Source organism: Mustela erminea, chromosome 9 (genome assembly GCF_009829155.1).
Source record: "Mustela erminea isolate mMusErm1 chromosome 9, mMusErm1.Pri, whole genome shotgun sequence".
Taxonomy (NCBI): domain Eukaryota; kingdom Metazoa; phylum Chordata; class Mammalia; order Carnivora; family Mustelidae; genus Mustela; species Mustela erminea.
In genome coordinates this window covers 99,232,210-99,248,129 of record NC_045622.1, presented here as the reverse complement: position 1 = coordinate 99,248,129, position 15,920 = coordinate 99,232,210, and the positions used below count along the sequence as shown (strand labels likewise).

General features: G+C 36.2%; 1 protein-coding gene, 1 long non-coding RNA gene and 1 pseudogene across 2 annotated transcripts; all 3 read right to left on the bottom strand.

The window, feature by feature from the left end:
- Positions 1-1,368: 1,368 nt before the first annotated feature.
- Positions 1,369-4,210, bottom strand: LOC116599893 (annotated as a pseudogene).
- A 134-nt stretch (positions 4,211-4,344) lies between these two features.
- Positions 4,345-14,091, bottom strand: LOC116600078. The gene is made up of 3 exons (XR_004289493.1): positions 14,030-14,091; positions 5,982-6,003; positions 4,345-4,452 (listed from the first exon to the last, which is right to left on the bottom strand). It is a non-coding gene; the product is annotated as an uncharacterized LOC116600078 (long non-coding RNA).
- LOC116600077 (olfactory receptor 4P4-like) lies at positions 10,910-11,839 on the bottom strand. The gene has a single exon (XM_032360078.1). The coding sequence runs from the start codon at positions 11,837-11,839 to the stop codon at positions 10,910-10,912; it is 930 nt and encodes a 309-aa protein (XP_032215969.1).
- Positions 14,092-15,920: the final 1,829 nt, after the last annotated feature.

The following is a 15,920-nucleotide window of genomic DNA, read 5'->3' as shown; positions in this document are numbered from 1 at the left end:
AGAGGACCATAGGGTAAGGGAGAGACAATCAGAAGGGAAGAAATCAGAGAGGAAGATAAATCACAAGAGACCCTTGACTCTGGGAAACAAACTGAAGTTGTGGAGAGAGGAGGTTAGATGGCAGGATGGTGTAACAAGGTGATAGGTATTAAGGAGGGCATATCTTGAGATGAGCACTGTGTGTTATGCTGAACTAATGAATCATGGAAACTCCACATTAAAAAAAATGTTGTACTATAAGTTAGCTAACTGAATTTAAATAAAAATACCCACTTGGCAACCTTAAAAATATTTATTTTGAAAGAATAAATAATATAGGATAAAAACAGAAAGGGAGACAAATCTTAAACCATAAGAAAAAACTGAGGGTTGGTGGAGGAGAAGTAGGTGGAAAGATGGGATAATTGGATGATGGGTATTAAGGAAGGCACTTGATATAATGAGCAGTAGGTGTTATAAGCAACCAATGAATCACTGCATTCTATGCCAAAAATAGTAATACACTGTAAGGGACTGGTTGGCCAGAGAGAGCCATTTTGTTGCAGTGAACTTAGATTGACCCTATGCAGTGAACTTAGATTGACCCTGCCCCTCCCAGAGGAACTTACTTGCAAAGCCTAGATACAAAGGCCAGTCAGGCCAGGTGAAGACATCCAATCAGAAGGGCATACCTATATTTACTGAGGTGAGTTTAAATCCCATTGGCTACCTGTGTGGGGGCGGGGTTCAACCACCCCTATAAAGGTTAGTCTGCAAGGCTGAAGCTGGGGAGGAGTAGGAGAGTCGTCAGAGCCGTCAGAGCCATCAGAGCTCTTGTAAGAGCTGTAAGAGCCATCAGAGCTGTCAGAGCTCTTGTAAGACCCGTCAGAGCCCTCAGAGCTCTTGTAAGAGCTGTCAGAGCTGTCAGGGCTCTTGTCAGAGCTGTAAGAGCTATGAGAGCTGCCAGTGGCCCCGCCGCCTCAGGGAGCAGACTCGCAGGAGGAGCCCACTGAGGCACCCTGGTGCCCCTAAAATCATGGACTTTAACAACTCCTTTGCTATAGAGAATATTTCCTCATGTGGTCTAGCCAACATACCTGAATTATTAATACAGAATTATTAAAATTTTCTTTTTCCATCACAATTCACAGATTATATAACATTGTCTTAACTGTGCATATAACCGATATTGTGCCTGTAAGCTTGTCCTTACCCTCTCAACGTCTATAAAATGAACTATGTTTTAAAGTTATTTTTGAATGATTAAATTAATATTTCTTTCTAGTTATTATTAAACTCTTAAGTTCCGATTTTTGTCACTCAGGATCATGATACCAGCTGAACAAGTAAGTACACTTTGAAATGGTTTCTTCCCTATCCTATGTAGGTCTAGCTGGCTCCTTGTTTTGTTAAAAAGATGTTGAGCCCTGTTGTTTGACACCAAATCTTCTCGGGCCTGTTTCATCTCTGTATTTCTCAGCATATAGATTAAAGGATTGAACATAGGAGCAATGATGGTGTAAAACAGAGCAAATATTTTATCTTCAGAGAAAGTGGTTGGAGGTCGAAGGTAGGCAAAGACTGAAGACCCAAAAATAAAGCTATCACAGTGATATGAGACCCACAGGTAGAGAGGGCTTTGCATCTTCCTTCAGCTGAGTGATGCCTTAAACTGAATAATATAATAATATAAGAAAAAAACAAAACCGCAAATGTCACTAAGGTAACCAGTCCTGAATTGACAACCATAAGGACACCAGTGATGTAGGTATCAGTACAGGCCACCTTTAGCAAAGGAAAAATATCACAAAAGTAGGGATCAATCTCATTAGGACCACAGAAGGGCAACCTGATTACCATAAGAAATTGAGGAAAGGAGTGGACAGCCCCACCAGCCCACGCAGCCAAGACTAGGAGATGGCACCTTGTCCTGTTCATGATAAGCAAGTAGTGGAGAGGTTTGCAGATGGCAGCGTAGCGATCAAAGGCCATGACTGTAAGGATTAATACTTCAGTCATTCCAAAGAAGTGCATTGTCAAGACATGTAACATGCAACTACCATAGGAGATGGTTTTTCTTTCCACTAGCAGGTCAGCAATAAATTTAGGTGTAATGCTAGAGGTATAGCAGATGTCCATAGAGGATAAGTGGCTGAGGAAGTAGTACATGGGTTGGTGCAAAAGAGGACTGCATCTAATGGAGACAAGGATCAGAAGGTTTCCTGCCAACAGGACAACATAACAGAATAAGAAGAGCACCAAGCAAATTATTTGCATTTTCTGGTCATACGAAAGTCCCAAGAGAATGAATTCTGAGACATTCCTCTGGCTCTCCATGTATTTCAGACTGGCATAGATTGTAAACAGATGGGTTAAATATCTGAAAAGAAAAAAAAAAAATGGGAATCTGCATAAAAAAATTAGCAGCATGGCAACAATACTATAAACTTTACCAAAAAGCAAATTCATATCATTGAGTACATATTATTTATTCCTGATACCTAGATTTATGCTTTTTTTAAATTTCTCTTATTTTAGAAATCTATTGTAAATTATTCTATAACTGGAAAATGATGTAATTTTCAGCATTACCATCCAAGATGATGGAATAATCAAATGTTAGATTTATGTTAAAGCAATAAGCTTATTATTATTAGTTTTATTAATTAGATAACAAAGGACTTAAATTTACATAGTTAAAAATTTTGCACATTTTAAAATGTACATGTTTATGCATAGGTGAAACTCTTTTTCTTTCAGGATGATCTGGACAAATTCTGTTTTATTTGGGAATGTATCCTCAGGAATGAAAATTTATTAAAAATATATCAGTTTTTGGAGTGCCAGGGTGCCTCAGTTGGTTAAGTGTCCAACTCTTGATGTTTTCTCAGGTCATGATCTCAGGGTCGTGAGACAGAGCCCTGTATTAGGCTTTGTGTTGGGTGTGGAGCTGCTTAAGATTCTCTCCATCTTCCTCTGCCTCTGCCCCCACATCTCTCTATCTCTATCTCTCCCTCTCTAAATAAATAAATAAATAAATAAAGATTATCTTCCTTGCCCTTTGGACAAACAGTATCAATTGCATATTTTGAACTAAAATACTGGGGCACCTGGGTGGCTCAGTGGGTTAAGCCTGTGCCTTTGGTTCAAGTCATGATCTCAGGGTCCTGGGATCGAGTCCTGCATTGGGCTCTCTGCTTGGCGTGGAGCCTGCTTCCTCCGGTCTCTCTCTGCCTGCCTTTCTGCATACTTATGATCTCACTCTGTCAAATAAATAAAGAAAATCTTGAAAAAAATAAAAATAAGAAAATACTAAAATACTATCAGGCACATTAAAAACGATTCAATTGTAGAAAAATAAAGAGCCAATTTTTTCATTTCTCCTATTTACATTTTACAAGCTAAATAAAAATTGCTTTAAATTAATCTAAATTTGTGATTGCAAGTGCAAAATGAAATATGTAAAGAATTATATTTACACTGTTTATATTTTATGACTTTTCCTAGGAACTTCAGTATTTTATACGTGATCTATGGAATAAAATTCAACAAAGAATATGATAAAGTAGCTCAAAGAGAGAGTTGTTTCAACACTCAGCAACTAGATTTTACATCAGTGAATGGATCAAAGATTCACAAATTTGCATCTTTCGCAGAATCTTGAGACTTTATTTATATACAGAGAAAGAGGGTTGGATAGACAGAATATACTCTGGGAGCTCTTTTAACCAACACTGAGGAATTAAATGTCACTCAATGAGATGCAGACACTACAGCACAGCTTTTCTCCTTATCTAATCTGATATAACTACCATTTCTGGCCACCCTGGGTGAATATTTTAAAACACGGAATGCTGCTATATCAAAGGTATTTAGAAGTCATCAAATCCACCAAAAACTCAAACCTTATGATTTTAAGATCATTTTAGGTAACTGGTGTAGCATTTTTGAATAATGTATACTATAAGAAACTCATTCTGTTTTAATTTATCATTCAACTTTAATTTCATCAAGAAGAAAAAGAGTCTGTTTCTACTATGACTTTGGTACCTCTATCAGGCTTCTTAACCTCTCTCTTGTTTTTAATAAAGCAAACACAATTATCAGTCCACTGTGTTCAATAGTGAATGGTACTTAAATAGATGTTAATAATTTTATGATTCTTGGATCAATTTTCTCCTTACCTTATTACAGCCAGTGCTGATTCCTAATTTAGGAGATGGCATACCATTTACAGAGAGATGTGTTTGCCTAAAACAAATTGACTCAAAATAAATTGGTAGATAAACAACTTAAGTGGACGTCACTTAAATATCCAAACCCCAGGTTTCCAATAAAAGAGATGCAGATCAAGATAATCTAGGTAATTTAGCATTAATATGTAATATCATGTGGAGGGCAGATATCTTCATTCCCACTCAATCCAGAGAGCTTCAGTAGATGCTTGTGAGCAGTGCAAGATGATGGGGTGTCCTGCAGACCAGCAGTGAGAAGATACATTTTGAATTCTCATCCCAATTATTTAAAAAAAAAAAAAAAGTGTACAAGGTAACGATTACTGATCACCTAATCTACGTTTATGAATATCTTGAGGGATATATTTTGCAGTTAATATAAATATGTGGTCCAGCATTCTTGATTCCAAATCATTTTGAAATAATTTTTCATCAGTTATAGCAATGTGCCTTCCTTCTGGTAGGATTCTGATTCATTTTCTAGATTATCACCAATGTTTCACCCATAACAGTTCTTAAACTCTCATCCTGATATCTGAGTGGGAAATGCTATTATAATTACTGCTGTTAGCTGAAGTAAAAGGGATATGTGAATGCAGTCCATGATAGATTTATTGTGATTGAAACATGTATTATATCCTTGGCCATATTTTCTCAGTTTGTCAAGTAACTGATATCGTAAGTGATGAAAGGAAGAAATTTATGCATTTTCTAGTTGGAATCATGGACCACGAAAGATATAGAAACATGGAGAAGTGTAATAACTGAATGGTGAACTGTTTTGTTTCAAGTTGTTTTTGGTAGCAGCAACAATCTAAATATAAAAGGAAAACAATTCACCTAAATACTTCCAGTGGTCAGAGGTTTGACATTAAGGAAAATATGTCCTTATATATGTTTTATTCCCCTTTAATTATGACTATTTAGAATAGATGTATAAAGGTTAAAATCTGAATAATCTGACCAGTGTTCTATGAGAAGTAAATAATCCAGCATAAGTAAGGACAATACCCATTTTTCTCATTAACTTTGTTTAATATCTTCCTCTCCTATACACCAATAATTTTTAATAAGAGCTCAGTAAACAAAATTAACTGTCTCCCTTTCCAGACCATTTATGAATGTTGAGATTATTGCTAACAGCTTAAAGCTTCATTGTCCACATTTATAGAATCCATAAATTATTACATAATTCAGACTATATTGAAGAATATAAAAAATAATGTGAAATGCCCTAGTGTTGTACATAGTTCAAAGCCACATATTAGCTTCCTTTTACTTTTTCAAGTAAGCAGTCTCTGAGATTGCCATGTACACATCTATAACCAACCCAATGAGGAAACAAACAAACAAACAAACAAAAAACCCCACAAAATGTCACAACATATATTAATGGGGTTGACCATGATAAATTTAATTTTGGAGCAGTCTGTTAGTAAAAAGAAATAAAAATCAATCTAAAAAAAACATTTGTCTGACTCAACTAATTTTGTTCTCAAGTGGAATTCCGCTCATGAATAATGCACATTAAGATGATAGTTAGTGAAATTATTTTGCAGTAATCAAATTATCTTATGCTGCTAGAGAAAATATGGTTTAAGGATGAAATTAAGTTTAATAAATTTAATAGCATATAACCACCCCAAAGCACAGTTGGTGGAACATTCTCCAATGAAAGTGCAATGGTTAATTCACTGATCATTAGATTTCAGTGGCTGTAAGATTGCTTTAGGTAAAATTAGGAGGGCTCCCTCCTGAGGTACTCACTCTGATGATTCTTCTCCAGTATCTAAAGATAAAATAAAATGCAGAGATTTACAAAGCAATTATTCAAGCATATTTAGGTTAATTCTCCAAAATTATTTTGAGACTCTCAACATGTCTTAGAACATTTAATATATTTGCAAGGGGAGTAGAACTTAAATATCCATCGAACCATCAGGGATATAAGAAGTGGATTTTAAGAGAGAAAGAAAGAAAGAGAAAGGAAAAAAAAAAAGGAAGAAAGGAAAGAATGAAGGAAAAAATTTAGTATTTTGAAATTCTTGCAAAAACAAATACACATTTTAAGTCCTAGGAGTCACTTATTTTATACCAATTGCTGGAGAAAAGTTGATTCAGAAGAGCAGAATATAACATATGACAATACAAGCATTAATAGGTCTTTGAAACTCTAAGAAATTATATTCCTGGAGGCATTTCTGAACAGATCTTCACCAAAATCCTCTGTGTTGCTCTCCATGGTATTGACTCGGGTACCTGTGGGCAATTTCTGGATATAACTTTACTGTTTTTCTTTGTGTTGGCTTGTGTCAAGCACTTTCTCAGAAGGCTTCATAATGTTCTAGTCAGAAAGAGCAATTCAGAAACTCTGCCTGACTTGCATTCATCTTGCTTTCTGAATTGAAATAATACAGTGTGGAATAGCATTAGGGTAGTGCTGGTTAAGAACGACTTCACTGAAAACAAAAACATACATTTATTTGGGCAATTAAAATACCTATTTGAGAGATACAGATCCAGGTAGAAACCTAAATTTTGTTTCCAAGAAATTAAAGAGAAACAGAGTTATACAGGTGAAAGGCTAGGAGTCTAATTGTCATTCAGGTCCTCTATGTAAAACATAGATTGGAATTAGGGTTACTTGGATTGGTTGGGGTAATATGCAAATGAGAGTTTAAAGCTCCTCTAGAAGTAAAGGAAGCAATGATTCAGGTGTCAAGGCAAGGAGATAGTGAAGTCCAGGCTGGAGCTGGCAGCTCTCTGAAAGTTTCAGAAATCTTCATGGGTTCTCTAATGGGGCCATGCATAAATTCTTCCTCACTTATGAACTCCTGATCCTATAAAGAAAAACAAAAAAACAAAAAAAAAAACTCTCTGAAATAGGCTTGCTTGCTTCATTTTGGAAATTCCTTTTATATTAGCCTCAGAAAATGCTCTGAAATGGGAAAAGACAAAAAGAAACAAACACATGCAATACACTTCAATGCACATCATTATCTAGAGTAACCTTTATGGATAGATTAGATAGATCAATAAAATAGTGACCCACTATCAAGTGGAGTTATTTATTGCTAGGGACTAACAGTGATGAAATAGATGACTGAGGAATGGAGGACAGAAGTAAAGGAAAGATAAAAGAATAAACAATCCATTTTTCATACACATGCTAAGTAAAAATGTTATATCATTAAGTGAGAATATAAGAAACTATGAGGAGAAATCAGTACTCAATGCCCAGCAATTCTGTTTACCATTTGTCCTGGCCCTAAGTAAGTTCAATTGTACAGGTTATTTGGTTCACCAGAAATGTACACATTGATATTCAGGGAATAATTTTTCCATCATATACAAATCCATATATAAAAAATTTCTTTGGGGTGCTGGTGGCTCAGTGGGTTGGACCTCTCGCTTTGGCTCAGGTCATGATCTCAAGGTCCTGGAATCAAGCCCCATGTAGGAATCTCTGCTCAGCTGGGAGCCTGCTTACCCCTCTCTCTCTGCCTACCTGTGATCTCTCTGTTAACTAAATAAATAAAATCTTTAAAAAAAAATCCTTTATACATGTTAAACTTAAGGAGATCAAATTTTACAGAATCTTATCAGATATAAAATAATAATAATAATAATAAACAATTTATCCAGAGATTATTTTGTGTTTTAAGTTTATTGTATCATTGCATCTCCTAATAGTGCATCCTGTATGTTAAGTAATGTTAGTTCTCTGGTTCCAATAAAAACGCAGTCCACTAGAAGTTAAAAAGATTTACCCAAAGAGTTACTAAATAAGAATAAGGAAAAGAACTGTGTGCCTTCTATGAGTGAAAGGAGCTGGTTTTTATATGTTTACTACTTGCCTCCAGCTTGGACAGTGTAGTAACTCTGAGTAAATAAGATAGTCTAGTACTTCAGAATGATGGATATCAGAACTCAGTGTTTTACTGTTTGTCCATTTCAACATAACGCATGCTTTTGACCAAGCTTCACTCAGACCTTGTGTCAATACACAGGACATAGTTGGTCATAAGTCTACCAATAACACACATAAACATATAAGCATACTCCTTAGAGATGTGTACAAGTACCTCATGTATCACCTCAATCCCTGCATTTGTCTCAGTTCATATTAACTCACTCTTCTGAGAATTGATTTTGGTATATTTTTCTTCTTTTCTAATTCCCTTCTAAAACCATTTGTTTTATGGGTTGTATGAGCTTACTTCCAAAACTGAGATTTCAGATATTTTTGAAGATATTAGGTATTGTTTTGCAGGCTGGAAAGTGAATTCTAGAGAGAACAACTTACAGGTGGATAACTAATCAGGTACAATATATTTTTGGTGGGCCTACCATATAATATTTTTATGTTTTTTTTCAATAAAATATTACAGATTCTTGAGAAAAGAAAACAAATCAGAAAAGATTTTGGTTCTGTTGTGTAGCATTCTTTCTGATGGGTTGAGTATTTCCTTTGACCCATCCTGAAGGCCCTCAAAACCCCACATACCACACACACACAGAGATAAAAATAATCACACAAGAAACAAGTATTATAATAATATACTTCTTAAAATAATCCCAATTATTTTTGAAAATTAATAGTTTAAACCAGGTCAAACCAAACTATACTAGACAGACTTAATTTCCTATGAAATAGGCAGAATGTTTTCCCTTCATATTCCATAGGTTTTCATCGACCATAGGGGGGAAAAAAGTAATTAGATTTGTGAAAACTTTTAAGATCAGAAATACTAAAGAAACTTTCCTGACATTAAAGACAAGCACTACCTCATTTATGGTTTTACCTAGACTTCTTCTTGGCTGTGGGGCAGAAGTAATTCAATTGAGAAAACTGTGTGTGGAGACAATACAATCATTCTGCTGAGAAAAGGCAAGTGCTTTGGCAGAGAGAAACGTCTTCCCAAATGGGAACCAAAACACAGAGCTGACTGGATTATGTGGTTCAAAAGACAAGGGATAACTGAAAATTAAAATAGTAGCACCTCCAAATGCAGAAAATAAGTAAAAAACCCAATAAGTGGCTGAGAGTCTGCCACTTTTCATTTGTTCCATGATAGTTACATGAAATGTATGTTGAATTTTTAACCTTTCTGACATTTCATATTTTATAAATAATTCATGGTAATTGTTAGTGTATGGTGAAGTTCTGGATATGTGAGAACAAACTATAAAGTCAATAAAAAGAGAAGATAGATTATTTGAATTTAATTCATTTATTGTTTATTTCTTAATCTGTGTGGGTTATTGCTGGAAAATGGATAAAAGAAAAATAAAGATATAGTGCATCTTTGACTGAGTTGACTCAAACCAGGAAAACAGGAGAAAAAATGCTAATATGGGGCAGAGGATTAATTTAAAAGTAGTAAATGTACAGTTTCATAACAACAGTAAAACAGAGAAAAATCAGAAATACTTCTAGTCTATCCATGAATTATCAAAAACTTTTGGAAAAAGAAAATATCAGGAGTATGACTAACATTTAAGACATGAACACTAACACATAGTGGGGGCAGCATTATAAGTAGGAAAGGTAGAAGAAACAGTCATAGAGCTGATAGACTTTAGAGTATGTTTGAAGAATGTGGAGTTCGGTGTCGTTAGTTGAAAGCATTGTAGCAAAGGGGGAAGAAAATGAAGAAAGGTAAAGAAAGAGGTAAGATATATAATGTGTTTCCAGTAGCCATATATCCTCCCCAAATCTTCACATGTTTTAGCCAAAGTACTGCTACAACTTTACAAAGAACAATATTATGCATTTCATAGTCATTTGAAAAATGAGTATGCATATATAATTAAAGCAAATTGCCAAGATACAAAGTAGAAAATGTACCCGAGTCAGCCACCACCCAGCTCTCCCTGGCCCCCCAACCTGTCATTGTAACACCATAATTACCACCAATGTAATGCCTTCTGAGATTAACAAATTTGGCCAGGACCAATTTTGATAAGCAAGAGAGAAATTTGGGTTTTATTCAAGGAAAATAGGGTTCCATCTATATTTTTTGGAGAGGGCTGTGCTATGATTAGGCATGTGTTTTAGAAAGACATTTCTAGCATTCCTCAAACCCATTCAACCACATCTGCCACTAGTGGGAAACTTTAGCATGCAGATTGCAACCTGAACTCTCTTTTTTTTTTTTTTTCAATATTGTTTATTTTTATTTTTTTTTAATTAATTTTTTATTTTTTATAAACATATATTTTTATCCCCAGGGGTACAGGTCTGTGAATCACCAGGTTTACACACTTCACAGCACTCACCAAAGCACATACCCTCCCCAATGTCCATAATCCCACCCCCTTCTCCCAAAGCCCCTCCCCCCAGCAACCCTCAGTTTGTTTTGTGACATTAAGTGGGTAGGAGAATAAATGAACTCTCTTGATTCTTAAAATGTTAGAGATCATTTAGTCCAGCTCCCCAAAGAAAGCTATATATTTTCTACAACATCTCAAATAATAAATGCTCTGGGAACACAGTGTCAGAAGTAAAATAAATACCATCTTTACACGAAATTTTTTTTAAAGATTTTATTTATTTATTTGACAGAGCAAGCACAAGCAGGGGGAGTGGCAGAGGGAGAATCAGGCTCCCTACTGAGTAGAGAGTCCTATGCAGGACTTGATTCCATGACCCTGAGATCATGGCCTGAGCCAAGTGAATCACCCTGATGCCCCTACTGGAATTTTGAATGTGCCATTTTAGACCACACCTTCCCCATGGCGATTTTCATCTCCGTGTTTCTTAGGGTATATATGAGAGGATTCAGCATGGGGGCAATAACAGTGTAAAACACAGAGAGTTCCTTATCCTTGTTCTCACTCCCGGCAGGTAGAATATAAATATAGATACAAGGCACAAAGAATAAGATGACAACCATTACATGAGAGCTGCAGGTTGAAAGAGCTTTGCGTCTCCCTACAGAGGAGTGTGTCCTAAGATTATATAATATGAGAATGTAAGAAGCCACCAGGACGAGAAAGACAGCAACCACCACCATTCCTGAGTTAGCAATCACTAAGATACTAACAATATGAATATCTTGGCACGCCAGTTTTAAAAGAGGCTTCACATCACATATGTAGTGATCGATCTGATTAGGACCACAGAAAGGTAAATTGAGTACCGTGAGCAATAGAGCGCCAGAGTGCCAAAACCCCACACCCCAGGCCATGAAGACCAACGTGTTACATCTCCGCCGGTTCATGATGACCATGTAGTGCAGGGGCTTGGCAATGGCAACGTAGCGGTCCAAAGCCATGGACACCAAGATGAAGATCTCCACGCCCCCCAGCAAGTGGACAGTGAATAGCTGGGTCATACAGTCGTTATAGGATATGATCTTTCTTTCTGCGATGAAGTCCCTGATTAGCCTGGGGACCACCGTGGAGGTGTAGCCAAGATCCATGAGGGAAAGGTGACAGAGAAAATAGTACATTGGTTGTTCGATTAGATGGCTGCAGGTGATCGTGAGTAAGATGAGAAAATTTCCCATTAAGATTACCAAATAACAAAGCAGGAAGAAGAAAAAGAACAGTAGCTCCATTTGCTTATTTCCCCATGGACCCATGAAGACAAATTCCGTGACATTGTTCTGATTTTCCATGAGGTTGAGGATATTCCAGAGACACAACAGAAAATTAAGTTATCTGAAATAATACAGAACATATGACATCTTTAATAGCCCTTTTCGTGTTTTGTAATATTTACAAATTGGAAAAAAAAAAGATGTAGGTTATAGAGACTTTGTTACAATCTTTAAAATCCTTTCAAATCAGGGGTGCCTCCATGGCTTAGTCTTTTAGCAACTGCCTTCAGCTCAGGTCATGTTTACAGTGTCCTGGGATCAAGTCCCATATCAGCCTCCCCACTCAGTGGGAAGCCTGCCTCTCCCTCTCACTTCCTCTGCTTGTGTTCCCTCTCCAGCTATGTATCTCTCTGTCAAATAAATAAAATCTTAAAAAAAAAAATCCTTTCAGATTGAAGGCATCATTATATTTTAAATTATATTTAATAAAAGCATATTTTATGTTGGAAACTATTATAAACATTTTACATGCATTTAATTTACAGCAACCGAATGGTTACTGTTCTGATACTCATTTTACATATGGGGAAACAGAAAAATAGATTGCTTCAGTTAATTACATGAAATCATTAAGGTATTAAGTAGCAACCGAAGATATGAACCTGTATCAGATGCTATTTCCATCCTCTTAACATTGATGCCACATTACCTACTGAACAATGGACTTGCGGCTGTTTTCCACCATCTTAGAAGATATGGGTCTTACTCCACCTTTGCCATTAACTACCTACATGACTTTAAAAAAGTCCCATCCCTTCTCTATGGTACATATAATTTATTTGTGTTTGTTGCATGTGGTTGTCATATTTCTTTTCTATTTCATTTTTTAAAATTTCTTTTCAGTGTTCCATAATTCATTGTTTATGCACCACACTCAGTGCTCCATGCAATACATGGCCTCCATAATACCCACCAATTCTAGTTGATTGGCATATATGATAAAATTGGTTTCAGGTACAGAATCTAGTGATTCATTACTTATCATACAACATTCAGTGCTCATCACCAGTGTGCTCCTTAATACCAATTACCCATCCATCTAGATCATCTCCCTCCAAATTCCCTCCATCAGCCCTCATTTTGTTCTCAGTAGGAAAAAGTCTCTTATGGCTTGCTTCCCTCTCTCTCTTTTTTCCCTTCCCCTATGTTCATCTGTTTTGTTTCTTAAATTCCACAAAGGAGTGAGATCATATGGCATTTGTCTTTTTCTGGCTGACTTATTTCACTTGCCATAATACACTCTAGCTTCATCCACATTGTTACAAATGGCAAGATTTCATTATTTCTAATGACTAATATTCCACTGTACATACAAGCCACATCTTCTTTATCTATTCATCAGTTAATGGACATTTGGGAAATTATATATAATATCCCAATCTGGGCGCCTGGGTGGCTCAGTGGGTTAAGCCGCTGCCTTCGGCTCAGGTCATGATCTCAGGGTCCTGGGATCGAGTCCCGCATCGGGCTCTCTGCTCAGCGGGGAGCCTGCTTCCTCCTCTCTCTCTCTCTGGCTGCCTCTCTGCCTACTTGTGATCTCTATCTGTCAAATAAATAAAATAAAATCTTTAATATCCCAATCACACAAAATGTTCCATATATCCAGGAGAACTACAGGTATATTCTTGAAATAAGGACAAAATCAAGGCTCTGAATCATAGCAGAGATTGGTTGATTACTAGTTGATAATAATTTCAGTGAGTCCTCTTTTGACAGGTTTGGTGAAGAGTCAGAACATGGAGAGGCAGGGAAAAAGGAACTGGGACACAATCTGGAATCTGAATATAAGTTCCCCAGTCTGTTATAGCAGTTTATTATTATATACAAGCTTTCCCTTTTTTCTAATCATTTTAAAGACACATTTTGAGGTTGCTGTTTAAAATGCTAGAATCACTGTGGAGAGCTAGTTATCTTCTATTGATATATTGAAGAACCCAAGGCAATTAAAGAATGTGCTGCATGTTTAACCATGCAGTTAGGCAGCATAGCCACCTAGAAGCAATAGACCTTGGAGCAGAGAGTGACTATGTTGAGCCATCACCTTTTACCTGTAACCAAATGTCTGCCACAGCGGACATAATTTGCCTAAAAGTCTTAAAGTCAATGAATTATTTTAATGGTGCCACTAAAGGAACAGTATGATGTAATGGACAGATTTCTAGTCTAATGATCATGAAGGTGAGTGTCCAAGCTCCTATGTCTTGTTACCTTTCTCTTGTTAGTATGGAGCAATTCATTCTCCCTGATCCTCTTTCTTCAGCTGGTATTGGAACCAATCATACTGTATCTGTCTGTCCTGTTTCAAGGGCAAAATAAATAAAGTTCCTTTAGGGAATTAAAACATAGAGGCTTATGATTCTGATATGATTAAGTCTGAAGAAGAGTGCCCCCCAAAATGGAAAGGAACAAGTTGCTGTATAAGATAGTTATCAGTGCTTCCATCAGTTTGTTGGCTTTACCTGTGGATTTTATATTCTTCCACAATGGGATAGTTGAACAGCTCATGTTAGACATACATTGAATGCAAAGAAAAAAAATGATGTTAGTATAAATTTGTTCTGGGTTAATAAAACAAAGCTGAACAATATATTTATTTATATACAAATTGAGACTATCGAAACTTACTCCTTGTTTATGTGGCAGACTATGATCAGTTAAAGGATATATGAACTTATACACAACTTTTCATAAAATTGCAGAACAAAGCTGTAACAAGTTCTCTCTTGGTTAAGACACAACATCTCTCAACATTTGATCCAGTATTGTTCAGTTTACAGTGACTGAATATTAGTTGAGAAAAGATAAGCCCATATAGGGGAAAAAAAAAAAAAAAAAGCTTTCACAAAGCAGTGACCATAAAAATCTCTGGGAATGTTGCCATATGCATAAATACCCTCTGTTCATATTTGAGTCATTTTCCTTTTGGTCATTATTTAATCCATTAAATAAAAATCCTGTTTTTCTTCTCTCCCTCTCTCTCTCTGTCTCTCTCTCTGTCTCTCTCTCTCTCTCACATACACACACGTACACACACACCATATATATGTATGAACAGGGTTTTTGGAGTAAATTTAGAGTCCACCTTTTTACATACTTCTTTATTTAAGGAATTTCTCTCAAGAATGGCTCCTTAGATTTTAAATCACTTGAGAAAAATGTATGAGGAATTCTTTGCATACATATGTTAACTACAGGTTAAAAGGAAAAGAAGTTTCATTAGCTTATTTGGAAGTGGAAATTATGACTGAGGACACGAGAATCTATGGATAGTGTAAAAATCCATCAAGGACAATTTGACATGATTTTTCTGGCTTTTTAAAAATATTTATTCATTCATTCATTTATTTATTTTAGAGAGAGGGAGAGAGGGAGAACAAGCCAGCAGAGGCAGGTTAGGAGGCAGAGGGAGAAGAGAAAGAGAATCTCAAGCAGATTCCACACTGCATGCAGAGCCTGCCCCCGGGATTGATTTCAAGACCCTGAGATTGTGAGTTGCATGGAAAGTAAGAGTCAGATCCTGAACTGACTGAGCCACCCAGATGCCCTGATTCTTCTGGCTTTTTAAAACTATTTATTACATCCAGGGGGCACTGGGTGTCTCAGTCCTTAAGCATCTGCCTTTGGCTCAGGTCATAACCAAGAGTCCTGGGATTGAGCCCCATACTGGGCTCCGTGCTTGGTGGAAAGCCTGTTCCTCCCTCTCCCACTCTCCCTGCTTGTGTTCCCTCTCTCACTGTATCTCTCTCTGTCAAATAAATAAAATTAACTTTATCACATCTATAATAAAGAAAAAACGTGAAATTGATATTTATGGGCTCAATTATTGACACATTTATACTAAAATGTTTAAAAATCAAATGGGAAATAATAATATATTATAGGCACTTTAGTAACCTCTTTTCATTTACCAACCATTTTGTCTACACTATGACCTGATGAGGTATATTGTTGTACTATTGCCCCTGTTTTGCAAATAAGGAAATTTAAACCCAAGGTTACACAAGTATGAGGGGGCAATCTGTATTTAAACCTTTTCAATATGATTTGGAAGCTCATACTTTATTCATTTTGCTTAAATACCCTCTCATAAATAAAAGCT